Source organism: Sebastes fasciatus, chromosome 5 (assembly GCF_043250625.1).
Source record: "Sebastes fasciatus isolate fSebFas1 chromosome 5, fSebFas1.pri, whole genome shotgun sequence".
NCBI lineage: Eukaryota > Metazoa > Chordata > Actinopteri > Perciformes > Sebastidae > Sebastes > Sebastes fasciatus.
Window position 1 is genome coordinate 8,631,662 of NC_133799.1, and position 19,867 is coordinate 8,651,528.

A 19,867-nucleotide genomic window follows, 5' to 3' on the forward strand; every position below is an offset into this window, starting at 1 on the left:
CTATAAGTACAGGTGTGAACGCACTCAAGACGCATCGAGATCTGATCGCTCAGACCACATTTAGAGGTGGTCTGGGCCACATATGGCCACATTCTTTTAGTGGTGTGTACGCACATGTGTCCTGGGCCACATTGAAGGACCACCTACTCAATTGACGTCCTGCTGGAATCCGCGGGTCTCTGCGCTCCTCATGTGAAAAGACAGGCAGATGCAAGCGATTGTCAGCATGTAACGGCCTCTGTGCTCTACTGTAACCTGTTTGCATTTTATTAAAATACTTCTTATCTATAGGCTACATATCTACAGACTGTCAGACTAAACATGCATTATCATGATATTGTCGGAGATGTGTCTGTGTTTTTGTTCCGCTGCTTTACACGGAGCTGATGTTTACTACGTGTTTATTTGCATATAGAACGGGGAAGTGAGATCGGATCACAGAGTGGTCACTCAAGACACATGTGGAGACGTATTCTAATGCCAGCTGTGAACAGACGTACTTAAAGCTGTCCACTTGTGATCCGATCACTCAGGACGCATGTTAATGCCAGGTCTGAACAGGGCCATAGTGATCACAAAATGGTCTTTATAGATTTTGCATAGATTGGTACATGTAAGAATGTTTTAAAAAAAAAACACATAGCATAACAAAGATATTTATTATAGTTAGCCCCTTAATCACGTTTGTCTCATCTACCAACAACCATGACAGGTGATAAGCTGTCATTTGGCGTCTGGTTCTGTTGCAATTGGACAAATTCATTAACGTCTTTAATGAGTCATTTTTCATCCCCTGTGGCTTTTTTCTCTGATTAACTTCATGAAATGTGTCGATGTTAAGTTAACTGTTCAACAAGGGGTTAAATGTCAGAATATTAAACTACACTCTTGCAGAGGAGAACTTCTCCCTGTCTATTACTGTTCTCAAGTCCAGATGAACGTTCATTACTGTCTGAGTGCTGCCATTCAGCTGGCAACATCTGAAATAAAATGTGTTAAGATTCCAAACAATCATAAGTGCATGACACTCCTGCAAATCAATTACAACCACAGTTCAAAAGCCATGAAGCAGTTATTATAGTTAGACTAAGTGCCACTCTAGTGGTTCTTAGAAAACATATCTCTCCCTCTCTACACAACCATTAGTACTTTGAACTGACTGGTTAACCGACTGCTGTTAGCTGGAATAAGATGAAAATAGTGTCCAGTATCCTCCATTTAATCTACTCCAATGTATAAAAATATACAGTGTAACCAAGTGAGATTGATACAGTGGATTATGTACATCTCTCTGTTTATTGTGTTTTATAAGCAGATTGTTTGCTGTTGCTCTTAAATCTGCAGGCCTGCAAATCAGCCTCCCTCCCAGTCCAACAACTGCTCTGAATATTGATCTTTTTTCTTCTTTTCTCTTCTCAGCAATCTCTCCCTTGTGCCATAACCTATTTGCCCTGTATGATGAGTCAACTGGCACGTGGTACCCCCCCAACTATGAGTTCAAGATCACAGATGAAACCAGTCTGAAGCTGCACTATCGCATGAGGTAAGACTACATTAGAGTTGAATATTATAATTTTCTAGCTGCCATTTATCTCCATAAAGTAATTTCTTAAATTGAAACCAACCAGTTTTTCCGTGTTGAACCTCTTCAAATGTAGTGTAGTCTGAAAGATAATGGAAATATTATTTAATACAATTTAAGGACCTATATCAGGGATTGGACCCCTACTTGCAGCGTCCTTCGGACCCAACTTTGGCGGAGATGGCCTCATCTGACACAAAAACATTTATCTGCACTGCACCTTTATTGCTGTTTACAAACATTTACATAATGTCTTCATAAATTACCAATGTGTAGGCCTATGGGAACTGACAAAATGCATAAAATGTATTATCGCGGCGCCAAAAGGTGCAGTGAAAAATTGAGTGCACCCAAATTAAGTGCTGGTGCACCTTTATGAAAAAGTTAGGTGTACCAGTGGAACCAATGTAAAAGTTCAGCCTGGATCCCTGTATATGGAAGGGCCACCTCAGGAAAGCACAACTTGTCCGGGCTTCTGATACTGGATCACCTTCCACAATCGAGCCCCTACACCCAACCTGCAAGATTAGGTTCAGGGAAATTTGGCATGCTGACTCCTGACTATGAAAACTGGCTCCTGGGTTTTGGAATGTCTCTTTCTGGTGGGGAGGTGGGGCAATACCAAATGTGCCATAGCGAACCATAGTTGATCTCACTTTTAGGCTCTGGAGCCAATCTCCTGGATAGGGACAGGACTGTTTCCTTGTCCAGAGGTTTCCAGGGTGAGAGAACCAATGGGGGACTGTGAACAAGCTCCTTGGTGTGTGCTGATGTGTTGGTCTTATCCCAGAGAAGAAGAGTGCCACAGAAAGGAATGCTTTAACTGTTGTTTTTACAACTGGCCTTTTTGGACTGTCGGGGTCGGTTCCTGGAGAGGGTGATTCCTGAGGACGCTATAGTTCTGCCAGGGGACTTAAATAGTCATGTGGATACGGCCTAATATGGAGTTTTTGGTTTGGTGATCTCAGGATTGCATCTCTGCTTAGATGATGTCAAATAGAGTATAACCTGGCACGTGAGTAGATAATGTACCTCTGGTAGTGATGAGGGAGTCGGGCCAGAAGGCAAAACTTTTTATTAACCAGTCACTCTACATTCCAACCCTCATCTCTGGTCCAGGAGCTCTGGGTAGTGACCAAAGATATGAGATCTGGGATTCAAGTGGTTGAAATGTGTTTGCTTGAAGTGCTGTTCCTCCATGTTGAAAGGATCCAATTTGGATCAGGATGCTTTGGAGGTATAAAGGGCCGTGTCCAAATTGGAGGAGACTGTGTGGACTGTGAATACACTAGAGGTATTGCATATCCTACATCCCTGGTAATGTCGCAGAGTCGCCAGACAGAGCTGAAAGACATAGCAAGGTGGATGCCAGGGCTACTTTGTTTATCCTGCTGCCATCAGGACATGTGCCACAACAATTGGTGGAAAATGAATGGAATATAGCGAGTGTTGTATATATTTAGTCTAGAAAGTAATTTGTCCATTTCTGAGGATACATGCAAGCAGAATCAATTACACCTTAACACCTTCAAATAACAATTTAAACTATCATTCTATCTATAGGTCTCCTTCAGTTGTATGCAGCTGGCTACTTTGTCAATTTACCTTTTTATAGAAATTTACCTAGGAAAAAAATACCTATTTTGTACACTTAAACCTGCAGTAGGTAGAATGTTTTTTGCATCATTGGGCACAAATTCCATAATACATTTTCAGCATATTGTAATTCAAGTGCTCTGATGGATAACTAGACTTCTGCACCTCCTCATGGCTCTGTTTTCAGGTTTTAAAAAATCTAGCCTGCTACGGCTGGTGGGCGGTGTTTGGTATTTCCTCATCTGATCTCAACATGGCTGACGGCTGGGTCACAAACTTTCTCATTTTACAGCTAAACAGTCCACTACAAGATGTTTCTGAAAATATTTCAGGCGAGAAATGGGCATTACAGTAACAGAATATTGATTCATATTTGATCAGCGCTGCCTAGTTTGACCGTTTGATTGGAGTTCGCGAGTGATTGACAGCTGCTCAGAGACGGCAGACTCCAGCTTGGCTCTGATTGGTGGTTTTCCTCCGGTCTGTGAAATCTTGCAGATGCTTTAGGAGCACCAGAGGATACCCAAGGACACAGAAGCACATGATTTTTTTTCAGATTACCTGTCTCATGCACTACTGTCAGGATATAGTGACCGTTTTATAAAAATATATATTTTTTAATCATATTTGCTCAATTTCTACCCACTGCTTCTTTAATGTATGTACACCGGTAGGGTTTTATTACCAGAAATGAACTAATAGACTAGGAGAAAATACAGATTATTTGTTGTATTTGTTAAATGTCAGTGACTAACTGCTCCCTTCAAGCACATACCGCACATCCATCACCTATCCACAAGTCCTCTGTCTTCACATTGTTTTCATATAGAGCAAAACAAATCATCACAAAGGATTGTCAGGATACTAATAAAAACAAAGTCATAACTGCACCTTGTAACCTTGTTAAGGAAGGTGCTATAGAAATAAAGAATATTATTATAACTGTCAGTTTTAGAGGTTGTATATTACATAAAGAAGTGATGCATGTACTCTTGTAAGTACCATCAGAGAAATCTGGAAGGCATATCACTTAACTGTGTACAATTTAATAACTCCACGAAATCCTTGGCATTATCTGAAACCACTCACCCAAGCAGCATTACTTTAGAACTTGTTGTATTAGATCATAACATGACAAATGGCACTGGGCGGCTTGGCAAGTTGAGACACATTCTTCAAGTTCCCACAGGCTTGTGAGATCTTGATTCTCACTTTGGCTTAGTAAGAGGAAAGAGAAGAGAAAACGGCTAAAGATATCTCTCAAACAATGTTTGGAATTCAGCAAAAGATGAAGGTTGGCAGCAATTCAGAGACGGCTGTGTGGGCCATAATCTCAGAAAAGGCATAGAAGGCAATTACAAAAGTAATAGAAGGCAGTGAGTCACTGATGTGTTACAACAATTACAAGTGGATGCCAAGAGTAGAGTGGAACTCGATACTTGACCCAATGATAAGAGACTACATTGCTCATTATGCCCCGGTTTTGAGGAAAACAATGTTTTTATAAGAGCTGTAACAAGTCTGCTGGGAAAGTTTTTATGAGACAGACCAGCAATGTCGTATTTGTGACTGACTGGATTCATTTGAAGAGTTAAGTCCCTCTTTAGAGAATCCATTTGACAAGTTAGGTAGCATTTCGTGCAAAGAGGAAAAAAACATTACTGTGGTGTCAATTGCACTTCCTCTTTCTCTGTGCACTGCTTTGACAGTAGCTAGTGGAGAGAAAAGCGAGTGTGCACAGAGCCTAACTGTGGCGTGTGCTATGTGTGCTTTGCGTGTTTGTGTTTTTAGCTGCAGCCTGCTTTGCGTTCTGTAATGCAATCTGCCAAACAAGGCAGGGCATTGTGGTCAAGTCTGGATATTCACACAATCTTAAACATAAACAAATGTTGAACACGAATACACACGCACAGGGAAAGAGACACCAGTACGGACAGGTCTGTGAGGCTGTACTCAGGCACAGCAATCGTCAGCATGCTAACATGCTTACAATGGCAATGCTACATGCTGATGTTTAGCAGATATAATGTTTACCTTGTTTAATATCTTATTTTAGTGTGCTAGCATGCTAACATTTGATAAATTGCACTAAACACAACACACAACTGAGGCTGATGGGGATGTCATTAACTAAATATCATCTGACTGGGATAATATTAATGTCTGCTCAAAACTTTGTGTCAAACCAAATGTTGAGATAGTTCACTGGATAAGTGACAGGTCCTCTGGGGACCATGAATGTCTACAAAACCTTTAATGGCAATACATCCTCTAGTTGTTGAAATAAATCAGCCTGGACCAAAGTGGTGGGCCGATTGACAAACAGACCCAATATTACCATCGCCACTAGTGTGGCTTAAAAGCTCCTAGCTTCTGTGTGTCCTATTGGCTTCCTCCTTCCACCTACACTGTCTTAAGGAGTCTTATTAGTATCAAAAAGCATCACGTTTTTCATGACCTTGCTGAATGTTTCTCTATGTTTCTCTCTCTGGCCAATAAAATTTCAGTTGTCCCTTCATCAGTATTTTGCGTGCCCGTTTTGCAGATTTTTATCTGCTGCTTTTTTCCTCTTTTGTATTCTTTTTTACCCCAAACGTTCTCCTTATTTGGTTCCCCTGTGCCCCATGTGTGCTGTTGGTCTTCAGAAAAAGACAGTCTGTGACGCTGAACAGACTGAGATGACATATTTCCTCTGAAAAGCACAGGCTAGCTGAAAAGTTGCTTCATTTCAGAGAAAACAGGAAAATAAGGCAATACCTAAAAGAAAAAAAAAATGTGTATATGTTGCCCAACACTGAAATTCTTACTAGCTGGGCATGAAATGTTAAAGTGGAAGTGACAAAAGGTGGAAAAATGGGCATGGGCAATGTTAGTCATGGACATGTCACATGTTTACACATTAATCACTGCATATAATACCGGAGGGAATAAAGCACTTCCTTTTGTATTGTTTCAGTTGCACAGACAAAGTTCATGTATGAAGCTTATCTTTTCATTTTGACATTCCGCCGCTGGCAGGCATTTCTTTCGCCGAAGGCCAAAATCCCCTCAATGCTTCCTTGTAATTTATAGAACAAACATCCTTCTTTGCTTTGGGGAAACCTAGCAGTGAGTTCCTGGTACTTTCTTGCAAGCACACTCTGTATTCATTCTGTTAACTTGTTTTCTTTCTCTCTCCTCTCAGGTTTTATTTCAAAAACTGGCATGGCACCACTGAAGGAGAGTCTCCAGTTTGGAGACACTGCATCAGCAAACTCAAAGGAGTAGGACTTAGCCCACAGAAAGCTCCAGAAGGAACTCCCCTCCTGGATGCTGCCTCTCTTGACTACCTGTTTGCCCAGGTATAAAAAACAACTACTAATTACTTACTTTATATTGTCATGGGAGCGTTTTTAAGCATTGCATTCTCATTGTTGCCCACATGAAGTATCTATATATTTGGGCAGAGCACCTAAAAGTGTTTTTTTGAAAGATTTGTATTTGTTATTTCTTCATTTGAAGGTACATTCTGATTAGAAGCTCAAACATCAACACACGTCACAGCTGAGTTTCAAAACATCAACAGCTGGGAGGAAATGTAACAATACCAGGAAGTGCAGCTTCGAGGACCGCAATAGACAGCATACTCTCTTCAGTGTAACTTAAAGCCACTGTCAATTAGATTCTTTAATTCCATTGATATATAAAAAGACTGAAAGAAGTTGTAACTCAGCAGGAATTGATGTTTTCAAACTTCAAATAACAACTTAAGTGAATTGTTAGTTGTCTAAAATATAAGAAATCCCTCTGAATTTCCTGTAAATAAGGAAGTCTGCTTCTTAATCTCGTTTGGTCATCTTGACAGGATTTGTATGCCATGTTGACATGTCTCTATGTTTAATATTAATATCTGTTTGTTGCGCAGGGCCAGCATGACTTTCAGACAGGCGTGGTTCCACTGAGGATGTCCCACTCCGAGGCAGAGCAACACGAGATAGAAAATGAGTGTTTGGGCATGGCTGTGCTTGCGATCACTCACTATACCACGAATATGGATATGCTCCCGCCCACTGCTTCCAATGAAATCAGGTAAAACGTTGGGATGGTGCTACTTCAACCGACTTTTGATTAAGATATTAAAATAACACCCACTTTTAGGAATGATAGTTGCAGCACCCTTTCAATGCCATCCTGCGAATTTCTATGATATGTACTTTGTGCTCAGCCCACATGCACACGTTGTCCCAAAAAGCAGGCATTTGCATGCAACATTTTAAAGTAAATGTTGGAATGATGATAATAATAATAATAATAAATCATAATTTCCCCACATTTGAAGCTTAGAGAGCCTGTAGACGCACAAAAACAGTTGTAAATACCACAAGAATCAACATACCTACTAATTGATGGCTACTCACAAATTTTCCTTACCTTTAAAACACTTGCACAGAGTATAGGAAGTAAACACTGAGAGGAATTGTTCATAAATTTCCATCTATCTTTCTACTTTAATCCCACCAGCTACAAGCGTTTCATCCCTGAATCGCTGAACGGCAACATTAAGCAGCGCAACTTCTTGACACGCATCCGCATCAACAACGTCTTCAAGAAATTCCTCAGTGAATTCAACCGCCGCACAATGAAAGACAGCAACATCACGCCGTACGACCTGAAGATCAAGTACCTGGCCACGCTGGAGGGCCTGACCAGCGGCCTGGGCAGCGAGCTGTTTCAGCCCATCTCGCTCGGTGTAACGCAGGAAGGAGATCTCTGCAATGGAGGTTACTATGGTAAGATTTCAGGAAGATGATATAGGGATGCCCATGATTTAAAGGTCTCCGGCACTGTGCCAGATCTGTGTCATGCAACAGTTCAGTGTGGATTTTTGTTTGACATGTAGTTTTATAGAATTACAAGAGATTATAGATGACTAAGAAAGAGAACTACTTGTTTACCAAGATTATTCCTGTGGGAGTTAATGTAATAACAATAGACGAAAACTATCTTAAAGGACCAGTGTGTAACATTTAGGGGGATATACTAGCAGAAATGGAATATAATATTAACTATTATGTTTTCTTTGTTGTATAAACACCTGAAAATAAGAATCGTGTTTTCGGTACCTTAGAAAGAGCCGTTTATATCTTCAGAGGGAGCGGGTCCTCTCCACGGACTCCGCAGTAGTGCACCACCATGTGTCAGCAGTAGCCCAGAACAGCTTGGGAAGAATCGATAACGTTACTCGCTCCCGTCGCCACCGCTCTCTCTCTCTTTTGCTTCACCACTCACTTCCCTTGTACACACACACACACACACTCTAAGCACTGGCTCTGCTCCAAATGACCTACACTACTCTTACAACAACTGGCTCTAGAGAGGGCCATTTGTGTTTTCGCGTAGGCTACCGCAGCTCTCCCACATGCTTGGCACACAAGAGAGGCTTCAGTTGGTTGCAATTTCAACCTATTATTATTAATAAAATTATTAAGCATGATGAGACAAAATATAGTTGCTACTATACCATTTAATACCATTTAATAATTTGTTTGTTTTTATAACCCTATTGCAACATTTGAATCAGCTGTACTGTTTTGTAGTGGTTATGTGACGGTGGTTAGTTTGGTGTGTTGAAAAAAAACAAAATAATAATGATAAAAACCAAAAGTGAAAGAAACAAGATGTTTACATGACACATTAACCCACTTATCACAAAACAGAGTAGACCCTGGTTGATTCTAGCCTATGTGTGACGTTTTCAAGCAGAACACATTGTCCTCGCTTCACTCGTCTCTGCATAATCGCTGCCAAGATCTTCCAAAAACAATATCGAGTTACAATTAACTAACGTATAAATGTGTTTCCAACGATCAATGTGTCTACAGTCTGTGTCCTGCAACTGCAGCATTTAAATAGTTTAGCTGCATGTGTCACTGCTGCGATATAACGTTTGCTTGCTGTTTCTAGGGTACTACAACCAGGGCCAAGGGCAGAACCAGAGTCTGAACATGGAGCCTTGCCATGACATGATCGTCCTGGTTACTGGTACCACTGGCATTGCCTGGAGGAAGAAGCCCGCTACAGTGAGTGAAACTGTGTGAACAGGACGTTGTGTTAGAGAGATGATGGCCTCTAGTTTCACAAGTTTCAGATAAACTGGCAGTTACAATCAGCTGTCAAACATCATGCAAGAAAAATATCAATAACTCCCTGTTGAATAGCTACAACAGAACATACACCGATCAGCCATAACATTAAAACCACTGACAAGTGAAGTGAATAACATAGATTATCTCGTTATAATGGCACCTGGCAGTGGGTGGGATATATTAGGCAGTAAGTGAAAGTGAACATTTTGAACTTTGAACTTTGTGTTGGAAGCAGAAAAAATAGGCAAGCGTAAGGATGTGAGCGACTTTGACAAGGGCCAAATTGTGATGGCTAGACGACTGGGTCAGAGCATCTCCAGAACTGCAGCTCTTGTGGGATGTTCCCAGTCTGCAGTGGTCAGGACCTACCAAAAGTGGTCCAAGGAAGGAAAACCGGTGAACCGGCGACAGGGTCATGGCCGGCCAAGGCTCATTGATGCACGTGGGGAGCGAAGCCTGGCCCTTGTTGTCTGATCCAATAGAAGAGCTACTGTAGCTCAAACTGCTGAAAAAGTTAATGCTGGTTCCGATAGAAAGGTGTCAGAACACACAGTGCATCGCAGTTTGTTGCGTATGGGGCTGCGTAACCGCAGACCGGTCAGGGTGCCGATGCTGTCCTAATGTTATGGCTGATCGGTGTATGTTTCTATATGAAAAATTATGAGTAAGCTGGATAAAGTCACCATTATACTGATATCAGAGAAAGATTTAGGAGTAATAAAAAAGAAATTGCCTACAAAAATGTAAAGTATGTTAAGCTCAATAAAAAAAGTCATAAATCAGGTCAGAAGTTCCAATTCCCTACAGGCATATAACGGGAATATTTTACAGAAAAGAAAGTGAACTATTACTCACTTTTATATGTTTTAGAGCTATTAGCGCTTGAGGTAACTTGTCCAAATGGGATCCTACTGAATATTATCTTTGACAAACCTTGTAAAGGTCATTGCAGTATTTTCAGATGACAATATTTGAAAAAACTGATGTTTTATTTTCTTACATAATTTGTGTGTATATTTGTTTGTTTATCTTTAAAATAGACTACTGTGGCCGCCAAAGAAAAAGGCAAGTCAAAGAAGAACAAGTTAGATGGAAAACAGAAAAATGACAAGAAGAAAGATCCAAGCGAAGACTGGTCCATATTCTGTGACTTCCATGAGATCACACACGCTGTCGTCAAAGAGGCGACGGTCACCATCTCTAGACAGGACAACAAGAGGATGGTGAGGCATTAAAGAGCACTGTGTTTAATGTGGGATTGACCTCCATATTGTCACTTAGCTACCCAAATCTGTTCCTAATAACCCCAGCTGTAACTTCACATGTTTATTATGTTTATATATAACAGAGTATTATCATTATCATGGTAGAATAGTGTCACACAAGACGGAAGCTGTAAAAAGACTGTGTTTAACATTAAAGGTCCAGTGTGTAGGATTTTGGGGGATCTATTATCAGAAATACAATATAATATTCAAAACTATGTTTTCATTAGTGTATAATCACCTGAAACTAAGAATTGTTGTGTTTTCGGTCTTAGAATGAGCCCTTCATATCTACATAGGAAGCGTCACGGAGTCAAGTTGCTCCGCCATGTTGCTCCGCCATGTTGCTCCGCTATGTTTCTACAGTAGCCCAGAACGGACAAACCAAACACTGGCTCTAGAGAGAACCTTTTGCGTTTTTACGTTACCTGAAGGCCACCGTTGTTTTCCGACACGCTTGGGAAACTGCAGTAACATGAGCCGCAGAGTGCAAAATTGTGGTACCGCCAGCCGCCGTCTGATTTCCGTTGATCCTAAAGTAGTGTTATTATGGTGAGGATGCCTCTGAGCGAGGCGAACGATGTTACCATGGTTTTGCACTCGGTGGTTTTAGCTGACGTGTGTAACCTCACTGTTTTGAGCGACGCTCGTTGATGTCTATGTAGAGCAAGCACAAACGCGAGTGCGAGCAACAGAACGTTGACTTTCATTGACTTAACGGCCACAGGTGTCGCTGTTAACAAGCAATTTCTGATTCTTACATAGAGTCCCTTTAAGAATTAAGTTTGAAAAGGATTTATTGTACAAAACTTGTTTGGCCTTGTTGTTACAATAGCCTCAAACTAACACGTCAAAGTAAATACCATTGGGATGTACAGTCATCATGGAATCACGCATTCCCACATATTTTAGTAACCTGGACTACTGCCTCGACTTGTTTTCATAGTTAATGTGACCAAGGGTTACATTTGTTTCGATTTACAACATGTTGTAGTGAAGCCTTCCCTCGCTCCATGCTATTAGCCGTATGACTAATGGTGATACCATGATTCATCATGAAGCTGGATTTTGAGTTTTGCAATACATCACTGCTCTTTTAGATAGCCCTCTGGAGTATTGTGGCTTTATAATAGCTCCTATTCTGATCACCTCTCCCCTCCCTCTTTCTCTTTATCTCTCTCTCTCTCCCCGTCTTTTCTCTTTTCAGGAGTTGCAAATGGCTTCTAGGAGCGAAGCTCTGTCCTTTGCAGCCCTCGTGGATGGGTACTTCAGGCTGACAGTTGATGCCCACCACTTCCTGTGCAAGGAGGTGGCCCCTGCTTCAGTGGTGCACAACATCAACAACGGCTGCCACGGACCCATCTGGTTTGTACTGGCAGTTTTATTGGTGTAAATGTGTGTGTACGCATTTGCCTGTTTCCTCACAAAACATAGTGTTACTGGACACAGGCAGTCATATTATTACACATAATCATCATAAACCATCGGTTATTGAATTTATTTTGTATTTGCCCCTACTTTCTCAGCCTCCTACCTGCACAGAGATCACACACTGCTTTTTAAAGTCAACCTAAATTAAGGTTTTATAAGAAAGGCTGTTGTCTTCCTCATTGATAACCTACAGTACATCTTATTTACCAACCTTTCCATTATAGCAAGTAGCAATAAAAAGTTTGTCTAAATGTAGATTTTGTTACTGCTCTAAAAGGTTTTAGTCACACAAAACAGATCAATCATTGGTAGGCGTATCACTTTATTGATCAGGGAAACTGGTTTGGTCACCCATGTACAAGAAAAAACAGAATAGAAAAAACAAGTAAGAGGCCACAATGAACCACATACAGTGTGAAAGACATACTAACTATATAAAGTTATACTAACAGACATACTATCTTTCATCATAGCTTGTTTTAAAATATTTTATATAACTTAAAACCTTCAATCTACTTTTGATAGAACCCCATTACTGCCCCCATTAATTGCGTTTCCCCTCCCCAGCACGGAGTATGCCATCCACAAGCTGCGTCAGGAGGGCAACGAGGAGGGCACCTACATCCTGCGCTGGAGCTGCACTGACTACCAGTACATCATCATCACCGTTGTCTGCACTGAGGTAGTGTAGATTTATTCAACTTTGGGAAATGATATGTATCATTTGCATTTCAGGATCGCCGAGCAGTCTAAGGCGCTGCGTTCAGGTCGCAGACTCCCCTGGAGGCGTGGGTTTGATTCCCACAGCACACTCTTCTTGCAAATTCCCCCACTGTGGGACTAATAAAGGAATATCTTATATCTTATTATAATATAATAATTAGTAAATTATAGTGGTTACGTGTGTTTATTATTATGTTATAAGTATTTTTAGAGTACAAACACATAAAAACATTTCCACTGGTAACTAGTATTGGGGACTGTTGTCTCACTATTGATTTTAAAAGTATAAACTGAAAATGTATTTGAAAAATAAAATACAATTGAACTAAAATATTATTTGTTAATGGGAGGAAACCTAAAATTGATAAGGTGGTGCGGCTGTGGAGAAATTGAAATAAAAAGACAAAACTCCCTAGTTCCAGTGTAAACTCTAAGGTAGGATATTCTTTCCTCTTGAGAACAAAAACTCGTCAAGTTGCGTAAACCAAAACTGGAATAAAAGCCACACCCATCTTTGTTGTTGTGTCTGTTAAATTTCTACAGGCCTCTCTGCTTTAGAAAAAAGTTGTAAGGAAAAGCTGAGATCCTCTTGTTTAATCTTTCAATGTCATCATAGTGTAAGGTAACGTCTGGCATCCCAGTGATACTCAAAAGGCCTAGTGTTACACACTAGACTCACAGAAGCACCAAACCAAATATTGTCAGTTTATATTGGATTACAGGATGCTTATTTTCAGACAGGTCACTACAGTGCACTTCAGTTTTATGAGTCAGCACGCACGCACGCACGCACGCACGCACGCACGCACGCACGCATGCACACACACACACACACACACACACACACACACACACACACACACACACACACACACACACACACACACACACTAGCATTCACCAAGCTGACCCACTGGGTCATCTTAGCCACTGTTTACAGTCACGGTTTATATTAGGACTGAATAAATGTTAATGTATTGTAGTAGTGACACATTTCTGTAGTGCTTGCATGTGTCTGTAGAGCTTTAACATAACTAGATACACCTTTTTGTTGTTGTTAAAGAAATAGGAGCAAACTATATCTAGATATAACTTCTAAAAAAAAGAAACACTCTAAGGCCTCTTTTTTGTTTATTTTCTAAGATATTGACATTAGCTTTCTTGAGTTCATTACACTTTTACATTTTTCCTTACACAGTCCCACTCCCTCTGCTTTTCCCAGCTCCTCCTCATTTAACGTAATGTTCACTTTTCAATTTTTTTTTCTCTCCAAATCTAAAATAGTCCTCTTCACTTCTGTTGCTCATTCTCCTTCAGTCCCTCCATGTTTGTCATTTAGTCTTGTTCCAGCTAATATCTCTCTTTCTGCATCCAGATTGACCTGAAGGAGTCTCGTCCTGTGCGTCAGTATAAGAACTTCCAGATTGAGGTGTCCAACGATGGGTGCCGCCTGTACGGCACTGAGACGTTTCGGGCCAATCTCGTCGACCTGCTGGAGCACCTGGAGGGCCAAAGCCTTCGCACCGACAACCTACAGTTCCAGCTGCTGCGCTGCTGCCCTCCACAGCCTAGAGGTAAGCTTCATCCTGCCACAGACATAGAAAGATTTAATGTAAAAGGGTTGACTGTAAAAATTACACCAAATACTATAACAACAACATAAAAACAAAATTGTAGAAAGCCCTGCTGTGTTTCAAATAAATAATCTATCAAACAATTTACAATGCTCATATTACAGGATACTGCCGAGCAACCGCAATAATGGAGTTTATGGAAGATAAGACTAATAGAAATCAGTCTGAAGTGTTGACGACTCAAGTGGAGCATGAAAGAGCATTTTTAAATCCAAGGAGAAAACAGTTTACTATATATGACTCCAGTTTGTCCGTTTTTTTGCGACATGTTGAAATAACATTTAAAGCTATTTTAAGCGGTTGTGGTAAAGAGTGTGATAGATGTGATAAAAACTGGTGAGATGTGTGCATGTGGGGGGAAAAGAAAACAAACCAGAATGATTGAGAACCTGTAATGATAAACAGCAAGAATTTCATACATGCCAATGTCACACTACACCTGCAGTAAAAAAGATTTAAAATTGGAAATGCGAGGACAAGTGCACTTTTAAGTAATTTTACTGGTTTACAGCAATTTACTTAATTAATAAATGCTGAAAATGTCCATATGAAAGCTATTGGTGTGCAACATGTTTTCTACCCCCCCTGCAGCACGTGCACCCTTGATTTATTTGAATTGAGAAATCTGTCTATTATGATGGTTGTGAAAAGAACGTATTCCTCGTAACCATTTTTCCAAACGCTTTGACTCGTCTGCAGTGTTCACACATAAATGCTTACAGCAGACTGAAAATCCTTTGCCCTGGCATCTACCAACCTCTGCATCATCATTCCTGAACCTGTGCAGCACAACACTTCTCTGTGCACTCTTTTGTGCAATGCTACATCACAACTGGGTGTGGTAACAAGTACAATGGACCACACCTGACTGTGATGTTGGGTGGGGTCAGAAGTGCAACAGACTTGAACCTTTCAACCCAGAAAGTTCAGTGAAGCAAAGCTTTCCCTCCATACAAGATTTAGAGTGGAGTTGCCCTTTACGGAAAGGGTATGTGTGTTAGGGCTGTGTGGCTAGAATCTGGCGATACAGTACGTATCATGATACAGAGGTTACGATTCAATATATTGCAATACTGTAAGCAAGGCAATATATTGCGATTTTTAAATCTAATTTTAGGAAAATTTGATTTAGAAAAAAGAACACACCACCATATGCATAAAATCTGAGTTAATTTTCTTTTTTTTATGCAATCAGAAAAGTGGGATCTACATTTGCATTTATCACAGTTCCTGTAAAAGCCAACATCAAAGCACTACTTTGAGAGGGCACATTAAAGTATTGACTGAGTTAATCTTTGCATGCAAATTATTAATTAAAAATCGCTAGTGTTTTTGATACAGTGTCACAAAACATAATATCGCGATATTTGATTTGTTTGATATTTTCTTACCCACCTAATGTGTGTGTGTGTTTGTGTTTTTTGCCACCTGAGGTTAACTGAAGCTGGCATGAACAGTGTGTATGTGTGTGTGTGTGTGTGAAATGGTGTCAGGGAGGAAGAGAGTTGTAAAATGTGGGTTTCCGGCGCCAAGCTAGCACTCTTGTGTTTACTTCACTCAGGGAAAGGTGGAGCCATGTGTGCATGGATGTTTTGAGCTGTTTATGTTTGTTGGGGTTGTGTGGTGTTGATTATTATCATAAGGCACAACTGTTTTGGGTTAGAGTTTAGGCTGTTTCTGCCTTAGAGGAAGATAAAAGACTGGAGTGCTGTGTTGTTGTCCCTGTTAAAATATTTATGATGTGTTATACAACATCCTTGCTCTGATAATAACACACTGGTATCCCCACATCCCGAGAATATGATACAAGCAATTTACTTTTACTAGTGTTTTGGGTCTATGTACGGTTTTAACTGTTGTGAAAATATTATTAAGTAAGTATTTAATGGCAGATGGGTGAAAGACAAACTACATATTTTGGGCAAATGTGTATCTGGATTTTTCATATAAGTAAGTTTGAAAAAGACCATGCTGGCTTAGTTTAAGACTCAAGGTAAATGGGAAAAGGTTAGGCCTGGATAAGGTCAACGGGTTAAAGAGTGGGTGCATTGTAATAAGTGGGTGCATGTTGTATTTGGGTTTTGCATAAAACTCAGATTGCATGTTACAGAACAGTGCTCTCAACACACTGTGACAGTGAATGTAGGGTGATGCTGATGGAGTGCAGATCCTTTTCCCCCCATTAAACCACAGTGCGCTGGTTTTGTCACAACATTAGACACCCACAGACAGACACATGCAGAGTCGCACGCACATGTAGTACGGCAACAGGCACAAAGACACTTTTTTCACTTCATCCTCCCACACACAGCTCTGTAGATACAAAAAATAAACTGAATCAGTATTTGCAACCCGACCTGAATAGCTGTTCGCATCATTGCCAGATTGACGTAATTGCTGAGTGCATGTTTTACCACATGTAAACACGGTTTTGCTTTCATGCTGCATACCAGTGCATATATGAGCGTCTATACATTTGTAGCATTCCTGGGTGCTGCGAAAGACACCTCAACCCCAAGTTTACCTCACTGTGAACATCACTTCTGCTTCTATGGTTTTCAGAGTTCATTGTTGTTGTTGTCGTCTGAATGCCGTGCAGACTTTTTAAAGCAATCTAAACTTTCGACAGTGTTACAATAACACGACCTTGACAACAACAGAAGCAGACATGATGTTCTCTGTGAGGAACCACAAACAATTGTGGTCTGTGCTGCTTGATTTTGACAAAAACAGAAGCCAAAACACTATCATACTTTTGAAAATGGCCATAGAGCAAACCCTGATATGGCCCTTTAAATGTCTGTTTGTATTGCAGAGATTTCCAACCTGCTGGTGGTCACTAAAGAGAGAGCACCGACCCCTCAGACACCCATGCAGGAGAGCCAGCTGAGCTTCCATCGCATTCTCAAGGAGGAGATTGAACAGGTAAACCTTCTCATCTTCATGTCTGTCTCCCATGTTATGAAGGTAATGCAGTTCTTATGGATGTCTATAGATGTAAATATGTAAAACTCTTCAAATAAATAATGCAAATGTATGTCCATATACTGTATTGCAAAGTTTTTAATTATTTACATCACAGTTTAAGCTTCCTGTGTGCTGATTGTTATATATGTAAATACAGATGACAAATATTAGAAACATCTTTAATATAATACAGTCTTAAGGCCCAGACAAACCAACCCGACATAGAACGAGCAGTGACAAAGGCCGACATTTGCGTCGCATCACGTAGCCTCTGTCTTGGCCAAAAAATGGCATTCAAACTCACCGCAAAGACTACCGCCAACGGCAAACTACCACGTATGTTCTGCACCTGCGTGAGAGAAATGAACTCTCTCTCTTCATTTGCATACTGTACAATTAATTGTACAAATTGTATTCGCCGTATTTGCATTGTTACACACAGTTGAACTTTGGCAATTCATTTAATCTTCTCTTTTTCCGTATCATTTACAGTTAAAGTATGTAAGAGAAAAAGGGATTCCTTGAATATGAAGACACTCTGGTGTCTGGACAAAATATGTATTAAACAAATGTTTCAGAAACCCTGTTGTTTTAGTAGCCATAGTTTGGATACTGGATCTAACTGTTTTTTTCTCTGTTGTGGTAACCAGGATGAGCACCTTGGACGGGGCACAAAAACCAACATCCACTCGGGCACACTGAAGGTGAAGAGTGAGGAGGACGAGGATGCAGGTTACTCTTCCTTCCAGGAGGTCAAGGTGGTCCTGAAGGTGCTGGGTTCTGGACACAGGGACATCTCCCTGGTAAGACATACTCACAGATCCTGTACATGTACTGTTCTTATGAGGACTTTGACTACTTCAATTCTGTAACATCTTACCATCCTGAAGCCAATACTTATTAGCAGGACGCTTTTTTAACATCTGGTCTTTGTCTTTGTGTTGACAGGCGTTCTTCGAAACAGCCAGCATGATGCGACAGGTGGCCCATAAACACATAGTGCTGCTGTATGGAGTGTGTGTTCGCCACCAGGAGAGTAAGTGCATTTTAAGAACTGTGGGTGCATATTTGTGAGAGTGTGTGGCTGTTTCTAACACCATTGTCTCTTTGTGTTTGTGTGGAACAGATATCATGGTTGAAGAGTATGTCCAGCAAGGACCACTGGACTTATTTATGAGGAGACAGAAGAGCCCACTCGGCACACCATGGAAGTTCCAGGTGGCCAAGCAGCTGGCCTCAGCTCTCAGCTACTTGGTGAGACAGGAAAACACTCATACACACAAACTATAGGAATGTAAGCATGTCAGTGTTGTAGGCATCCATGGGTTTAGATCCATTTTGTCAACATAATTTTAGATTTAGACTTTAGATTTGCTTCTTGTTTTTGGACTAACAGGTTTGTTGTATTTTGTGTTTGTGTTTGTAGGAGGACAAAAAGCTGGTCCATGGCTTTGTGTGTGCTAAAAACATCCTGCTTGCCAGAGACGGACTGGGCACCGATGAAGGAGGGCCCTTCATCAAGCTCAGCGACCCAGGAATACCAATCACAGTACTCACCAGAGAGGGTGAGTACAAAGTACACACACAAACACTCCCTCTCTCTCTCTCTCTCTCTCTCTCTCTCTCAGGGTTACTAAAAGTGAAACCTAAATGGTTACAAAATAGCTGCCATGGAAAATTTCACAATAACTTCCACTTTCTTTCCCAGTCAGCTGTAAATGACTGAAACCAAAATGAGAACACATGAAATGTTACAACTTCATTTAATAAAGTAAAACGAATTGGACAATAGATTGGTTATATTAATTTTCCAATACATTTTGAAAACTAACTAGAACTTCAAAGATACAAACATTAATGTCAATAAAAACTTAAACTTAAAACTATTAATTACACGGCTTTGTTGAATACTCGATTCTGATTGGTCAATCACTGCGTTCAATGGTCTGTTATTTCTTTATCGCAAGACCGTTGCTATGGGCGCAGTTCTGATGTCAGACTCTGGCGGACCATTTTTGTGTCAAATTATTGATTTCTTAAGTAAGTAGCCGTGTAATAAGCGGGATAATGTACAGCTAGCGGGTCATTGTTGTGAAGTAAGGGCGACGAAAGACCCCTCTACTCCGCGTCGGGGTGCTGCATCGCCCTGTCGGGGTTTATTTCGCAACAATGACCGGCTCGCTGTACATTATTCCTTACTTAGACCGTGACACAGACTTTATTCAAACAGAAACATATTGACGTTGGTCTGCCAGGTTGAGAGTCTGATGATGATGGAGCTTCTTCTACGCACTGCCCTGTCTTAGTTGGATTTTTGCTCTTGTCTAATCTTGTTCTTTCGTCCTCTGTAACCTTATCTCTTCCCACAAAATACAGAAAAAATAAATAAAATAACATTTCCGATCAAGCAGAGTGTGTCAGCAATAGGACTCGTCTTTGTCACATAATCAATGCACATTGCATCGGGCACATTTCCCTCTCAGACCGCACTTTGTTTTGTAAAAGCTAGATCTGGGTTCAGGGAAGATGGTAATAATAATTCAG

At 40.6% G+C, this 19,867-nt stretch overlaps 1 protein-coding gene across 2 annotated transcripts in view; it reads left to right on the forward strand.

The window, feature by feature from the left end:
* jak1 (Janus kinase 1) overlaps positions 1-19,867 on the forward strand; it is a 45,158-nt gene that overhangs the window by 13,668 nt on the left and 11,623 nt on the right. Inside the window, exons 3-16 of one of the 2 annotated variants that reach the window (XM_074634914.1) lie at positions 1,420-1,543; positions 6,363-6,519; positions 7,083-7,246; positions 7,679-7,947; positions 9,122-9,249; positions 10,344-10,526; positions 11,776-11,933; positions 12,567-12,681; positions 14,098-14,296; positions 17,172-17,281; positions 17,974-18,126; positions 18,272-18,359; positions 18,450-18,577; positions 18,750-18,888. In XM_074634914.1, the coding sequence (XP_074491015.1) occupies positions 1,420-1,543; positions 6,363-6,519; positions 7,083-7,246; positions 7,679-7,947; positions 9,122-9,249; positions 10,344-10,526; positions 11,776-11,933; positions 12,567-12,681; positions 14,098-14,296; positions 17,172-17,281; positions 17,974-18,126; positions 18,272-18,359; positions 18,450-18,577; positions 18,750-18,888 (2,115 nt within the window). The remainder of the gene's footprint in view (positions 1-1,419; positions 1,544-6,362; positions 6,520-7,082; positions 7,247-7,678; positions 7,948-9,121; positions 9,250-10,343; positions 10,527-11,775; positions 11,934-12,566; positions 12,682-14,097; positions 14,297-17,171; positions 17,282-17,973; positions 18,127-18,271; positions 18,360-18,449; positions 18,578-18,749; positions 18,889-19,867) is intronic. The other variant, XM_074634915.1, reaches the window with a different exon arrangement.